We start from the raw sequence: 16,912 nt of genomic DNA, 5'->3' as shown, positions 1-16,912 counted from the left end.
AATGTATGTAAGTCACTTTGTACAGTTCCGGGCACATAGCGAGAGCTGAGTGACTGTTGGCTGTTGTTAGTCTACTTTATGTTCATACAGTATTTCATTGAGTTATATCATAGGTTACCAGTCATGTCTTTATTTTTTACACTTTGGTTCTGTAAGTCAGTGATGTGCTCCCTTCATTGAGAACGTGTCACTGTGAAAATCTCAGTGAGACTGAACAGTTTGCTTAGAGACTTAAAGCAGTAGCAGACACTCTTAGGTAGCACTGATTTAGATGTTTGTGTTATAATAGTTCTGTTAGAAATGGTTTTGTGGCTATTATGATTTTCTTAAGCTCAATTCCCAGGAATGGGGTTAATAATCAAAAGGTAGAAACATTTTTTGCGGTTCTGGACGTGTATGTCTCTTGGGTATTTGAAGTGATGTCCTTTCATTGATTTTAATTTTAATTATATGTCTAGATGCAGTCTAGAGAACCTTTTGAAAAAATAGCTTCCTCTTGTTCCCCCTTTTTTTTTGTCAACGAATGTATTTATTTTACCTGAAAGTGGAAGCCGCCAACTACTATAACATTATTTACTAGAGGCCCAGTGCACGCATTCATGCACCAGTGGGGTCTGAAGTGGCAGGCGGCCAGGGAGGAGCCCCAGCCCGAGCCGGGCGCTGTGCCACTACTGCTCATCCCAGCCCCCCTGTGCCTGCAGCCGTCGCAGCTCAGTAGTGCTGCTGCGGAGGCGGGAGACACTCGCACCACTGCAGCCACGCCACTGTGGGAGTGCACTGACCACCAGGAGGCAGCTCCTGCGTTGAGCATTTGTCCCCTGGTGGTCAGTGCACGTTATAGCGACCGGTCAAATGATCAGCTGGTCGAATGGTTGACAGGTCGCTTAGGATTTTATATATATAGATTACAGATGCATGTTTCTAGAAAATGAAGCTTTTAAATCAACTCCTTTTAAATGTTTATTTTTAGAATAACAGAAACAACAAATTAAAAATGTAGCAAAACCATTTCTAAACATTTTCCTTTGATTTTTTAACAGCTCCATTGAGATACAATTCACATACCATACGATTCACCCATTTAAAGTATTCAGTCCAATGGTTTTTACTATAATCAGAGTTGTGCAACCATCACCACAATCAATTTTAGAACATTTTCATCACCCCCCCAAAAGAAATCCTATACCCACTTACAGTCCCCTCAAACTCCAGACCTAAGCAGCAGTTAACCTCCTGTCTGTCTATATCAGTGGTTCTCAACCTTCCTAATTCCACGACCCTTTAATACAGTTCCTCATGTTGTGGTGACCCCCAACCATAAAATTATTTTCGTTGCTACTTCATAACTGTAATTTTGCTACTGTTATGAATCATAATGTAAATATCTGATATGCAGGATGTATTTTCATTGTTACAAATTGAACATTATTAAAGCATAGTGATTCATCACAAAAAGAATATGTAATTATATATGTGTTTTCCGATGGTCTTAGGTGACCCCTGTGAAAGGGTCGTTCGACCCCCAAAGGGGTTGCGAACCACAGGTTGAGAACCGCTGGTCTATATAGATTTGCCTTTTCTGGACATTTCGTATAAATGGAATCATGTAACATGTGGTCTTTTGTATCTTGGCTTTTTTCACTTACCATGATGATTTTGAGGTTAGCATGCATCAGTACTTCATTCCTTGTTATGGCTGAATATTCCATTGTATTGATACATTTTATTTATCTTTTAGTTGATGGACATTTGGGTGGTTTCTGCTTTTTGGTTATGAATAGTGCTTCTATGAACATTGGTATACAACTTTTTGTGTGAGCATATATCTTCTTTTTTTTTTATTTTTTTTATTTTTTTTTATTTTTTTATTTATTTTTTATTTTATTTTTTATATTTTATTTTTTATAATATTTTCATTTCTCTTGGGTATATACCTAGGAGTAGAATTACTAGGTTTCATGGGACCTCCATGTTTAACATTTTTTTCTTTTATTTAATTCTTAAAAATTTTTTTATAGTTGACACTATTACAGATGTCTCCCATTCCCCCCCTTTGCCCACCTCCACCCAGCCCCCACCCTCCTCCCCTGGCATGTTTCACATGTTGAGTAAGGCCAGACCTGCCTAAAATAGCTGCCCCATTGTCCATTCCCAGTAGCAGTGCATGCAGATTCCAGTTTCTTCACATCCTTGCCAAAATGTATGGTTTTTCTGGACTCTTGGTTCTGTGCCAATACTATGTGTCTATCAGGCCAGTACCACACTGTCATGATTATTGTAGATTTGTAGTAAGTTTTAAAATCAGGAAGTATGAGTCTTCCAACTTTGTTCTTTTTGAAGATTGCTTTGACTATCCTGAGTATCATTTCCATGAGAATTTTAAGGTAGGCTTGTCAGTTTCTGAAACCAAAACAGCTGGGATTTTGATAGGGCTCGTGTTGAATCTATAGGTCAGTTTGGGTAATATTGCCAGCTTCAGGATATTAAACTTCTGATCCATGAACATGAGATGCCTTTTCATTTATTTAGGTCTTCTTGAAGTTTTTTTTTAGAGATGTTCTGTAGTTTGCCATGTACAAGTCTTACGTGACAAAGACTATGCTTGACCAAAGGTTACACAGGCTCCTCTGAGCCCTCTGTTTGACCAGGCTTCATCCTTGGGCCCTGTCCTTGGCCTGCCTAAGCCAGTTTTAGCAAAGAATCCTGTTAAGTCAATCCCCTACCCTTGATATCTGATCACCCTTGATAGCTGAGCAAAGTTCCTCATCCCCTACCTTTGATGTGTAAATCTTTGGCCTGCCCTTTACAGAGATGCTTTAGGCCAGTTTAGCAAGATTCCCTTCCTTTGGTTTCACTTCCTAGTAATTTTCCATGCACTGACCATCCCCTCACTCTGCTCCTCTTTTTTCATTATTGAGATATAATTTACATACAAAATCCTGTGAGTTTAAGGGGTACAACATGTTGATTTGATACATTTATATATTGCAGTAATTACCACCTTAGCTGTAGCTAATCTCTATCACATAAAGTACTTTCTGTGGTGAGAAACACTATCTAGTCTCTTAGCAATTTTGAAGTATATAATACAGTGTTACTGATTATAATGAGTGGGCTGTGCATTAGATCTCCAGAACATATTCACCTTCTCGTTGCAAGTTTGTACCCTTAACAACATCTCCCCAATTTCTCCAACCCCCATCCCTTGGTAACCATCATTCTCCTCTCTGTTTCTACGAGTTTGGCATTTTTAGATTCCATGTATAAATAATATACAATATTTGTCTTTCTCAAGCTGGCTTATTTCACTAAGCATAGTGCCCCGAGATCCACCCATGTTATTGCAAATGGCAGGATTTCCTTCTTTCCCTTGGTTCAGTAATATTCCTGTGTGTGTGTGTGTGTGTGTGTGTGTGTGTGTGTGTGTGTGTGTGTGTGACATATTCTTTATCCATTCATCCATCATTCATCCATTAATGGACACTTCGGTTGTTTTTCATGTCTCTGCTATTGTGAATTAGTGCTGCAGTAAACATGGGAGTGCAGATAACTCTTCAAAATCCTTTGTTTTATTTCCTTTGAATGTATACCCCAAAGTGGGATTGCTAGATCACATGGTGGTATTTTTAATCGTTTGAGAAACCTGGCTGAACCCATTTACATTTCCCCCAACAGAGCAAAAGGGTTCCCTTTTCCTCCATTTGCTTGTATCTCTTGTCTTCTTGGTGATGCCATTCCAAAAGATGTGTGTTTTCTTTCTTTTCTTTTTTGCAGGCTCGGGGGTGGTTTTATTGACACCGCTTTGCATCTGCAGATTTCACTGCCTGTCCTTGAGCTGTGCAGGGTGGGGCGAGATCTGGAGAGCAGAGACCCAGAGCCTTGGGGATTAGCCGTGAGGGAGACCAGGAGGGGCTGACGTGGCTGGTGGCACAGAGCCTGCCCTGAACACATTCCAGCTGATCAGTCGGTGATAGCCCGTGGCGGCCTGCGGCCACGCAGCAGACTGGCTCCACCTGTGGCCTCCCCGCCCCTCCCTGTGGTTTTGATTTGCTTGTTCCTGATGATTAGTGATGTTGAGTGTCTTTTCATGTACTTGTTGGCCATTTGTATGTCTTTGGAAAAATATCTGTTCAGTTCCTCTGTCCATTTTTAATCAGCTTGTTTGTTTTTTTTTTGTTACTGGGTTATAGGAATTATTTATATACCGGGTGTCCCAAAAAATGTATACACACTGTAACAGCTGATAGCTCCACTTTGAAAATGAAATGCATTTTAATAAACGCTGCCTTTATAATTATTCAAAATGTGTTATACATTTTTGGGACACCCCTTGTCCGATATATGGTTTGTAAATACGTTTTTCCCATTCTGTGAGTCTTTTCATTTTGTTGGGTTTGTTTTTTGTTTGTTTGTTTGTTTTTGGGTTTTTTTTGCTGTGCAGAAGCTTTTTAGTTTGCTGTAGCCCCACTTGTTGACTTTTGCTTTGGTTGCTTATGTTTTGGTGTCGTATTCTAAAAAATATTGCAAAGACCAATGTTAAGTCTTTAGTCCATTTCAAGTTAATTTTTTTTATTTTTGAGTGGCATACAGTAAGTCCTCAATGTTGTCAGTAGGTTCTTAGAAACTGTGACTTTAAGAGAAACAATGTATAGTGAAACCAGTTTTACCTTAAGCTAATTGATATAAACAAGAGATAAGTTCCTACAGCATATTTTGGTCACAAAAACATCAACAAACTTCTAAATAAAGACCCTAAACACTTCGAATATCAAGCATTGAAATAAACATGAGCTACACATACATTTAAGAAAGATTAATAAAAAGTAAAATTCTTTTTCAACCCACTTATTCCAGGTCAGGGTTGCATGTGCCTGGGACCTAACCTGGCAGCTCAGGGTGCAAGGCGCGAACCCCCCCTGGACAAGGTGCCATTCCATCACAGGACTCCCATAGTGCTGACACTGCCCACTGGTCCTGCTTATATTCAGAGTTGAGCTCAATCTTTCCCCTTTTGTGATAGTCTTGACCCCCTACTGCTAGAGTCTTGAATAAAGTCTTCCCTTACCATTTGACAAAGTGTCAGAATCATTTCTCTTTAATAGTATCTTCTAACATTCTTCTTGCCTTGTTTTCAAGTATTTTTTTTATGCTATCGTAAATGGAATTTTTCTCTTCCATTTTTGGATTGTTCATTGCTTATGGTTTTTATATGCTGATCTTCTATCATGCAGCTTTGTAGAACTCATTTTATTGCATTTAGTGGATTACTTATGATTGTGTGTATATAGGATCATACATTCTGAAAATCAAGATAGGTTTAATTCTCCCTTTATAATCTGGATGCCTTTCATTTTCTTTCTCCTATGCAGTTGCCCACTCTAGAACCTCCAGTACAATGTCGAATAAAAGTGGTGAGAGTTGCCTGGCTGGTGTGGCTCAGTGGCTGAGCATCAACCTGTGAACCAGGAGGTCACAGTTCAATTCTCCGTCAGGGCACATGCCTGGGTTGTGGGCTTGATCCCCAGTAGGGGGTGTGCAGGAGGCAGCCAATCAATGATTCTCTCTCATCACTGATGTTTCTATCTTTCCCTCTCCATTCCTCTCTGAAATCAATACAATTATTTTTTTAAAAAGTGGCAAGAGTAAACATCCTTGTCTATTCCTGATCTTAGGGAGTCTTTCACAATTAAGTATGATGTTAACTGCGGTTCTCTACTAGGTGCCCTTTATCCGATTTAGCAAGTCCCCTTCTATTTCCTGCTTGTTGAGTGATTTGTAATGATAAGGTGTTGGATTTTGTCAAGTGCGTCTTTGCCTCTACTGAAATGATCATACGGTTTTTGCCCTTTATTCTATGAATACAGTATATTGCAGTCATTGATTTGGGATAGTAAATCAACCTTGCATTTCTTAAATAAATGACACTGTATCGTGGTCTACAAGCCTTTTTATGTATTGCTGGATTCATGTGCTGGTATTTTATTGGAGATTTTTTTAAAGTCTATGTTCATAAGAGATACTGATCTGTTGTTTTCTTCTGATGTCCTTGTCTGGTTTTGATACCAGACTATTACTGGCCTCTTAGGATGAATTGAGAAGTGTTGCCTCCTCTTCTATGTTGGGAGGAGTTTGTGAAAATTCGGTATTCTTCTTGCAGTGTTTGGTAGAATTCACCTTTGAAGCCATCTGGGCTTGGGCTCTTCTTGTTGCAAAATTTAAAAATTACTTATTCAGCCTCTGTTCTGTATTCAATTTGTTGTAGGTCAGATTCAGATCTATTTCCTCTCGAGTCTGTTTTGGTGGTTTGTGTCTTTCTAGGAATTTATCTGTTTCATCTAAGGTATCAAATGTGTTGACATACTCTTGTTCATAGTATTCTCTTAGGATCCCTCTAATTTCTGTGAAGCTGATAGTGATTCTTTTAGTAATTTGAGTCTTGCCTCTTTTCTCTTTGGTTAGTTTTTGCAGATTTGTCAATGTTGCTGATTTTTTTTTTAAAAAAAATCTTTTGGTTTTAATTAGTTTTCTCTATTGTTTTTCTGTTCTGTATTTAATTTTGTCTGCCCTGATCTGTATTATTTCCTTCCCTTGGCTGAGAACTCTCTTCCTGGTTATAGATTGCTGCCTTGTCACGGTGTCCTTGAAATGGGGGCGGGGGGAGGCAGGGAGAGGAAGAAAGAGAGAGACAGACCTCACGTTCTCATCTAAACCTAATGACCTCCCAAAGGTCCATGCCCAAATACCATCATAGTGGTGGTTAGGGTTTCAAGGCTTCAGTATAGGAATTTAGTGGAGGGAGGGGCACAAGTCAGTCTCTAACATCTTCGCTTTAATGTGGGTGTTTAATTTCCTTATATATTCCCTGCTATAAATTCCCTTCTGTGCACCGCTTTGACCTCATCCCATATGTTTTCCTTCTGTTGTTGATTTCTGATTTCATTCCATTCCTAAATCCCACAGCTAAGCCCCCCAATGTACATTTCTAATCTCTGCTCTCTTTCCTGTCTGTGGCTCACACTTTCCTGTTTGTTTTCTTATCTCCATTTTTTGTTGAAAACTGGACACTTTAGATAACATATTGCAGCAACTCTGGATACTGATTTCCAAACCCCGGAGTTTGTGGTTTGCTCGTTTATTTGTGTAGCGATTGTGCTGGGCTTTACTGTTTGAAGTCTTGTTTTTCCCATGGTGTTCAGCCTCTAATGTCACTTCTCCGAGGGAACAACCTTGGGCATACACACAGTCAACCTGAAATGACATGGCTGTTTTGATTGTCTCTTTTCTTAATCTCCCTGGTATGCCTCTTTTTTTCAATATACTTTTATTGATTTCAGAGAGGAAAGGGGAAGGAGAGATAGAAACATCAATGATGAGAGAGAATCATGCATCAGCTGCCTCCTGCACGCCCTGCACTAGGGATCGAGCCTGCAACCTGGGCATGTGCCCCGACCAGGAATCGAACCGTGACCTTCCGGTTCATAGGTCGACGGTCAACCACTGAGCAACACTGGCCAGGCTTCCTGTTATGCTTCTAGCTAGTCTGCTTTTGTTGGTGTCTCACTCTGCTGTTAACCTTCACGAAGTGCAGGCTAATTGCTCTATTTTTTCCCAATAGTTCCCTAGACTTAAATGTCTCCAGTCTGAGCTAATTAGATTTGGGCTCCCTTGTCTCTGTGGGCTGTCTCAGATATTTTTTCTTACCTCAGATGGTTCTTCTTAGCTGTCTCTTTCTTAGCTCTCTGTTAAACTTCTCCTGGCCTGTGGTTTATCTTGTGATTCTCATGATGCTACCACTGACATCTTACTTGCTTACCTCCAAAATCTCTATTGTTTTTTTAATATGTCTTTATTGATTTTATAAAGGAAGGGAAAGGGACGGAGAGATAGAAACATCCATGACGAGAGAAAATCATTATCGGTCAGCTGCCTCCTTGCACACCCCCTACTGGGGATCTAGCCTGCAACCCGGGCATGTGCCCTGACTGGGAATCAATGACCTGGTTCATGGGTCCATGCTCAACCACCGAGCCACACCGGCCAGGCTAAAATGTCTATTGTTTTTGACAGCACTCTTAGGCTTGCACTTCCCCACACTCTTCTCCAAATAAAACCTGTGCTCTTGCCCTAGCTGGTTTGGCTCAGTGGATAGAGTGTCAGCCTACGGACTGAAGGGTCCCGGGTTCGATTCTGGTCAAGGGCACATGCCCCAGTTGCGGGCTCGATCCCCAGTGGGGGACATGCAGGAGGCAGCCGGTCATGATTCTCTCTCATCACTGATGTTTCTATCTCTCTCTCCCTCTCCCTTCCTCTCTGAAATCAATGGGAAGGACAGTGACTGCTTCTCTGGAGGGACACACTTGCTCTGTCTATGGAGTCCTGGGTAACCCTGGTCTTCTTGGCTTGCCTCTCCCAGCATGGGAGTGAGTTGGGGCAGGGACACTCAAGGTCCAGTATTCTTGGCCTGCCACCTGAGGTAGAGCTTCTGCCCTGTGTGGTGGGGCTAGGTAGAGGACTGGAGCCCTAGACCTCTCTATCATGCCTTGCCAGAGTAGAGCTTCTGCATCATTAAGCCTTAGATGGGGCAGGGTGGGAGGAGAAAGGGTGGTGACTTGCCCCTACTACCCCCTCCTGGGGAGAGAGTGTAGTCTTTGCCTGGGACCTGAGGAGAAAGACAATCCCCAGGCTTTACTTGCCAGAACTAGAGCCTCCATCTCCCTGAGCTGAGTGACGTATGGAGCAGGTAATAGATTAAATGCCATAAACTCTCACTGTTCTTACTGAGAATTAGTTGATTTTTCTTGTCTAAATGTTTCTTCATTTGGTTATGTCCTTAGGACAGTCACAGTTTTCAAAGACTTTAAATATATTTTATTTGTTTTAGAGAGGAAGGGAGAGGGATAAAGAGAGAGAAACATCAATGTAGGGGAGAAACATTGATCAGTTGCCTCTGGTATGCACTCTGACCAACCAAGGACCTGCCACCTGGGCATGTGCCCTGATGGGAATCGAACCAACGACCTTTTGGTGCTTGAGACGATGCCCAGCCAACTGAGCCACACCGGCCAGGGCTCAGAGACTTTAAATGGTGGTTGTTGTTTGTTTGTTTTTCAATGTATTTTTATTGATTGCAGAGAGGAAGGGAAAGAGGGAGAGATAGAAACATCCATGGTGACGGAATCATGGATCAGCTGCCTCCTGCACCCTTCCCCCCCCCCCACTGGGGATTGAGTCTGCAATCCCAGCATGTGTCCTGACGGGGAATCGAACCCTGACCTCCTGGTTCATAGATTGAAACTCAACCACTGAGCTGGGCTGTTGTATAATTTTTGCCAGATACAGACTTTTGTTGGAGAGAGGGTCTGTGGAGCTCCTCAAACCACAGTTCCCGCGGTGTCCAACACTCACTTTAACAGTGTCTTTTTTCACTCTCAGATTATACTCTTAATTTAGGGGTTTGGAAACTACATCCCATGGATCATATCTGGCCTATTTTTCCACATAATGTCTCCTTGGAACAGAGTCATGCCCATTTGTTTACATATTGCCTGTCTGACAGAGTTGAGTGATTGCGACTGAGACTGTTTGGCCCACAAAGCCTAAAATATTCAGTATCTGGCCCCTTTACAGAAAAAAAAAAACCCGCCAGCCCCCACTTCAGTTGATAAGCTTTACTAATATATTTTATTAATTAAACATAGAAGTGCTTCTCTAGTAAATGTGAGCTCTCCAGCAGACCAACCATAATTAAAGTCAGATTGGGCTTAAAGCAAAGATTAAAAATAGCACGTCTTTAATATAAACATGTTATTTTCCGTTTTTCCAACATTTTCAGACCTGGTAGCTCAGCGAGGAGAAAGATTGGAACTATTGATAGATAAAACAGAAAATCTCGTGGATTCGGTAAGTACAGGATATGATCGTATTTTTCAGGAAGTAAAGTACAGAAGTGGTTGATGGCTAACTTAAAGGGGAAATGTCTTAAATTCCATACTGTAGTGTGTTTTGTTCTGACCTATTTATGTGATTACATTATGATTACGAGGATAACAATGAGGCATAGAAAAAGAGCCACAACCATTAATAGCCACTAAGGAAGCTTCGGTTTGGAAAACCTCCTCAGTTTACAGAAACAATTTTTCAAGCTTTGGATTGATGCCTACATCAGTTAGCACCTCAACTGCACATACCAATCTGTTCTCTGTAGGTTTTATAAAACGTGAAAAAAGAAATTTTCAGGCCACTTAAGACCCAGTACGAATCCTGAAATCTGGACAGTTGCAGTCACTTTCTTGCTTACTGTGACATCTTTATTTTTTTTAATCAATATATTTTATTGATTTTTTTTTTAGAGAGAGAGGGAGAGGGATAGAGAAATAGACACATTGATGAGAGAGAAACATCATCGATCAGCTGCCTCCTGCACGCCCCACACTGGGATCAAGTCCGCAACCCAGGCATGTGCCCTGACCGGGAATCAAACCGTGACCTCCTGGTTCATAGGTCGACACTCAACCACTGAGCCACACTGATTGGGCTACTGTGACATCCTGAGCTTTCCTTATATCAAGCAAGAGGCAGGGATTGGGAAGGGCCACTGAGCCTTAAAGCAGTCACTGTGTCCCCGTGACCTACTTACGCTACAGTGACGTGTGTCTCGGCGTTCTCCATCTGGTTAGTGGATGAAGGTTGTGAGGGAGATGATGGATATATGGTGAATGCCAAGTGGGCAGAGATCAGTTACAACTTGCGTCTGCATGATTACAAATGTAACTGCAGAGTGGAGGTTTACACCTTGAAACAGATCAGTGAGCGCTCATGTTCATGCTCACCAGCCGCGGGATCGCAGTAGTTAATAGCACAAGCTCTAGATTCCAGCTCCCTACGATTGAATCCCATCTCTGCCTCTTCCTGGTTGTGTGACCTTAGGAAAGTTACTTAACTATGCCTCGGTCATTATCTGTAAAATGGAGATGTACCTGCTTCATAATGTTTTGAGGCTTAAATAAGGCAATGTATGCAAAGTGCCTGACAGTGTCTGGTACAGAGTAAGAGCTATTTAAATATTTTGTTGGCTATTTTACAGGAACATTGGTTAACAGTAGGTCTTAGAAGGATAACAGTTTTTTCATCAAAGCACGTGGTAATTGGAGGAAGGGTGGCGCCATATAGGAATAAAAAACCCCAGGGTTCTGTAATGGCTCACTTTAAACCCATTGCTGGGGTGTGAAGAGGGCTCATACTGCTTACCATAGACCTAGCAGAGTCCTGCTTTGGGGAAGTAATGATTATGAATGACCATCTCTACCGGGGAAGAGAGGGAAGGGGTAAAGAACACTGGGACAAAACAATGAATGAAAGTAAATATTTTGGAGGTATTGCTGCAAATCAACCATATAAGTCAGTGCCAGGGTTCAAACAATTCATGTTTTTTTCTAGTCTGTTACCTTCAGAACAACCAGCAGAAATCTTGCCCGAGCCATGTGTATGAAGAATCTCAAGCTTACTGTCATCATTATCATCGTATCCATTGTAAGTTTTTGTCTTTTTTTGCGTGTGATTTTATTTTTTTAAATATATTTTTATTGATTTCAGAGAGGAAGGGAGGGAGAGAGAAACATCAATGGTGAGAGAGAATCATTAATCGGCTGCCTCCTGCATACCCCACACTGGGGATCGAGCCCACAACCCAGGTATGTGCACTGACTGGTAATTGAACCGTCACCTCCTGGTTCATAGGTCGATGCTTAACCACTGAGCAACACCAGCCGGGCTAGTTCTTGGTTTTAAATGAAATGCTTCTAATATTTAATTTAGAAGAGTGACATTTACTATGAATACTTGTTGGATTTTTATTGTCAAGTTAAAGAACTTTCGTTTTATCTCTAGACTGCTAAAACTTTTGATCAGGAATACGCATTTAATTTTAGGAAATGATATTTCTCTACCCAATGAATTGATAATGTAACTATTTACATTTAATATTAATGTTTTGAATTACAGTAATAAATGCATTTATAATTATTTTATTTCTGGGATTGATACCAAGGGGTTATTATGTAGTATTTTTAATGCATGATGAGTTCAGTTTCCTAATATTTATTTAGTAGTTCTCTTATCTATAAGTAGAAATTAGTCTATGTGCCATTCTCCTACTGGCAGCCCTAAGTGAACAGATATTGGACCTCTTTGGACTATCCTGCGTGTATAGTAACCTTTCTAGTATGTTTAAACTCCTTTTTGCATTACATTCCAGGAGAATCATTTTGCTAGCTCTTCCAACAAAATCAATTTACTTTTAGCTCTGTTCATTCTGCTATCCACCTCTGATTTATTTATTTTTTATAATCATGTTGTCAATTTCTAAGAACGAAAAAGTTTAACTTGTTTTTCACGGAACTTGTTTGTTCACAAATGCATCCTATCCGGGGATTTCTCTGGATGTATAATCAGAGCGATAGCGCGGGGAATTGCATAGCTTACGTGACGGTGGGCGCCAGCTGGGCAAGTCCCACATCTGTCGGGCAGGCTGTGAGGAAAGGCAGGCTGGCCCTCTGACGCAGGAAGAAGCAAGCTGTAAATCGCCGGCGGCATTCCTTCTTCATCAAGGAAACCTCAGCTTTGCTCGGAAGGCCCTTTCACTGATTGAGTCAGGCTCGTTCAGATTATGTAGGATAACCAGCCTGAAAGTCAACTGATGATGAGTTTTAATCACATGTGCAGAAGAAAGCAACGCACTGTACCTTACCCAAGTTGACACATAAAACTGACCTCCCAGAGATAGAGTTGCTTATATGTAATGGGTTTTTTTATTTTTATAGGAATTATATAGCTATTTTTTATTTCATTTCTTTTTTAAAATATATTTTGATTGATTTCAGAGAGGAAGGGAGAGGGAGAGAGAGAGAGAAGCATCAGTCATGAGACAGAATCTTTGTTTGGCTGTCTCCTGCACACCCCACACTAGGGATCGAGCCGCAACCCAGGCATGTGCCCTGACCGGGAATCAAACCATGACCTCCTGGTTCATAGCTCAACACTCAACTGCTGAGCCAGGCTCCTTGGCTTTTTTTTTCTTCCTTCTTCTTTGGGAATTTAGATGAATTTAAAGCCAAACAAAATGACTAATACAGTGGACCTAATGTCTAAAATAAATCTATTTTTTGGAATGTAGTAACGTGAGCAAGCATGTGCACTTAAAACCTGTATGATTTTGGGAACCAGTGTCACCCCAATTAGATAAATATATATATATATATCATGATTTCAAATTACAATATTCTAAAGAGCGAACACATCTATAAGAGGGCTAGTGTTTTTGCTTTCTTTTATCATCAGCTTGCCTTTGATTTGGTCATTGTGATTATTGTGTCATTATCCACTGAAAGGTTAGTAACAACATTCTTGCTTCATAGGTAATATAAATGTATTACTCATGCTTTTTCATTTTTATCCTAATAATGAAAAACTGATCCGTGTGTAAGACTAAGGATGTACTTAATAGTAAAATCATACTTAGAGGGAATTATTATTTGTGATCTCTATGACTATTAATGATGTATCAGTAAGAGTTGGTTTTATAAATGGATTCTTTCTAGTTTCTGGTAAAGAGAAACAATCCCATTGCTTTCACTCCCACTGAAGAAAGCGTAGTGGAATTCAAATCAGTGAGAATTGCCCAGCTGGTGTCGCTCAGTGGTTGAGTGTTGACCTATGAACCCCTTTGATTCCTGGTCAGGGCACCCGTCCGGGTTGTAAGCTTGATCCCCAGTATGGGGCGTGTAGGAGGCAGCTGATCGATGTTGCTCTCTTGTTGATGTGTCTGTCTCTCTCTCCCTCTCCCTTTCTCTCTCTCTAAAAATCAATGAAAACATTTTTTAAAAATTCGGTGAGAATTATATCAGAACGGATTGTTTTAATTCAACATCTAGCTTGAAAATACTAGATTAGTGTATTGTATTATTACATAACTACTACTCTGATAGGACAAGTATTTGTTGGTCTTTACAGTGTTTTATATATTATTTAGGAGCCTATGATAGATTCAAGAAAATAAAATTGCCTCCTTCCTCCCTCCAGGTGTTCATCTATATCATCGTGTCACCTCTCTGTGGTGGGTTTACATGGCCAAACTGTGGGAAGAAATAAAGACAAGTTAACCAAGGACATGCAAGAACAAGAAGTTAAAAGTTCCACGCGTCTTAAGCCTTTTCATACTGACAGATGGTGTCTGCCAGTCTCTTGAACCCTCCTCTTTCTTTTTCTGTTTATAATCTTGTTCTATGCATCCAGATTGATCTCTGTCCTGTCAACCAATTTATTCCAATACACTTCACATTGAGCCATTCATTGCAGCAGTAGCCTTACTGGGCTTTTTGTTTGTTTCTTTGGTTAACTACTGTCATCCCCTTAGAGAAATATTTTTGTTTGTAATTGCACAGAGCTGTCACCAAGGCAGAAAGCACCAGTCCTGGGAGCTATCTCCTGAAACTATAGGCGCGTTTCGTGCACGCACGCAGAAGTGTGCGAGACACAGATAGTATTGCTAACATCTCATCTTTGTTTTTGTTGTTCTTGAAGGGTTTTAGGTGCTCCAAAACGATATACATGGAGACTCATTGTTATTTGGGCAAGTGTAATGACACTGCTGGTGCTGCTTGCTTCTAGGAGCCCGGGCAGGTGAAGTATTAGACACTTTATCTCATCAGATGGGGAACCTTTTGCTAGCCCGTTAGAAGCACAGGGAATCATCTTTGACCTCCTAGTATTCACTTTCCAGAAGAAAGCTCTGACCATTAACAAACCTCGCAGAGCCTGATACTCTCTGTTTCCCCATCACAGTTGAGTTGAGAAGAGGCTAGTGTCAATGTTTTTGAAGGTTATGTTGTTTATATGTTCTTCTTCAGTTGCTATTTAGAGCCCCTGTATCGTTAATGAGATACGTCATGGAGGGACGCCAAAGAAGAAGAGAATCACGGCGAATATGTTGGCATGTTTGCTGGACAAAGGGAGGTAGCGTGGGGACTGTTTGCCAGTCTGGGAAAATCCCAAGCAGAACATAGTCAACGGTCAACTCCAGGGTTTGCTGTTGAATAACAGTCGGGGCATCCTTTGTGGTTTCGTCAGTTCCTCAGCTACCTCGTTTTGAATAATCCTTTTGTGAAATGAGAGTAGGCAAGATGAGGTCTAGAAACAATACAAGACAGCTTGGCGTTCATTGAAATGCACTGTAAGAAAACTGGAGTCCTACTGTTTTGGCTACTCTGACATCTGTTAGCTGGTATGCACCTTGAATGTGTATCTGAAAGGACATTTGCTGCCCAAGATGTAATTGCATTTATCAAAAAGTGCCAGGAAACGGAAATTAAATTACATTTGATTATTTTCCCAACAAAAGAACAAATTTGGTCAGTAAACCCCAGCCACCTGTTTAGCCTCGTCATGTGCCTTGAATATATATATATGTCACATAATCTGGCTCACGCTACCTGTTTTTCAATCTAAACCGTTCGATTCCTGCTACCGGATTCATTTCTTTGACATGTACGTTAGGGCCCCTGGAAGTCTTCCTGGTGATCAGACAAAGCACGAATGTTTTTCCAGTCCTGTTTATCAACACTAAGGCCTTTTAATTACATCAGCATTTCCTATTGGGAAACACATCTGTTCCAGGAAAACAGCTGGCATTCCTGAATAATAACTTCCAAATGTCTTTAATCCAAAGAAAAAGACTTACAAGTTACTTCCCTTTCTTGTACACAACTGAAAAGAACTGATGTGCATGTTTTAGGGATAAATTCCTCAACAGTCCCTTGATCTGTTTATGTGTAAGAATGCTTTTAAAAGCACATATCTTGTTTTGAATGATGCACAAACTGAAGGCATTAATAAAATTTCAGAGTAATCTGATGAGTTGCTTGTGTTAGAATTTCTTCCTGGAATCTCATTTCTTGCAATGACATTTGCCATAGTTTACAGAATAAAGGTATTTTACTTATGCTGGAAATACATTAAGAAGTATGACTTGTACCTTGGCTGGTGTGGTTCAGTTGGTTGGAGCATCGTCCCATTCACCAAAAGGTAGTCGGTTTGATTCCAGGTCAGGGCACATACACAGGTTGTGGGTTCGATCCCCAGCCAGGGCACATGCAGGAGGCAACCAATCAGTGTTTCTCACATCAATGTTTCTCTAAAATCAATTTAAAAATGTATAAAACGTATGACTTGTAGCCTTTCAGTACAGAACAATAGCATGGTCTTGGGTTTATCAAATTTCTACAAAACCAAGGCACAAAGAACTTATTAATAAAATATGGTAGGTCATACTGAAAGCAATGAAAGATCCTGAAATGGCCATGCAGCCTCCACAACCATCATCCTGAGACCACGGTTGAGACATAACAAAAGAACCCCAGGGATTACAAGTATGTCTCTCTACCTCAAACCCTTGGCCACAAGGTCAAACAGGGTCACAATCCATACGTTTCCTTCAGAATGAATGGATACGGCTTCCATCAGATAATGGTTTCTCCCTGCTTAGCTCTGCGCGTACCTATCCTTCCTGACCTTGAGACTGACGACGGAATTGGGTTGCTTCCCAGGGTATGGTGATGGAAATAGATGCAACAACAATAACAGCAGCCCTAGACCCCCCCTCCCCCCCGACACACACACAATGTTCTACATCAGAAGCAGGTCTCTTTCTGACATTTCCATCTTTTCAAGAAGAATAAAGGGGGTGAGTGGCGGTGGTGATTCAGTTCGTATTCAATGGGGAAAACAGCCAAGACAAGTGTTACGGAAATGAGTGGCTTAATGCAGGAATCAAGTTTACACAGGTGTGTGACACTGAAGGAAAGGTCTAGAGCAGTGGTTCTCAACCTTCCTAATGCCGCGACCCTTTAATACAGTTCCT

At 40.9% G+C, this 16,912-nt stretch overlaps 1 protein-coding gene across 2 annotated transcripts in view; it reads left to right on the top strand.

Moving 5' to 3' along the window:
• The window catches only part of VAMP7 (vesicle associated membrane protein 7), a 36,152-nt gene extending 20,246 nt beyond the window's left edge, over positions 1-15,906 (top strand). Inside the window, exons 6-8 of one of the 2 annotated variants that reach the window (XM_059680093.1) lie at positions 9,833-9,900; positions 11,437-11,529; positions 14,077-15,906. In XM_059680093.1, coding sequence (XP_059536076.1) covers positions 9,833-9,900; positions 11,437-11,529; positions 14,077-14,145 — 230 coding nt within the window. In that variant the 3' untranslated portion in view covers positions 14,146-15,906. The remainder of the gene's footprint in view (positions 1-9,832; positions 9,901-11,436; positions 11,530-14,076) is intronic. The other variant, XM_059680094.1, reaches the window with a different exon arrangement.
• Positions 15,907-16,912: the final 1,006 nt, after the last annotated feature.

This window comes from Myotis daubentonii, chromosome X (assembly GCF_963259705.1).
Source record: "Myotis daubentonii chromosome X, mMyoDau2.1, whole genome shotgun sequence".
NCBI classification, from domain to species: domain Eukaryota; kingdom Metazoa; phylum Chordata; class Mammalia; order Chiroptera; family Vespertilionidae; genus Myotis; species Myotis daubentonii.
Note: the sequence above shows the minus strand (reverse complement) of the source record. Positions and strands in the feature narration are given on the sequence as shown.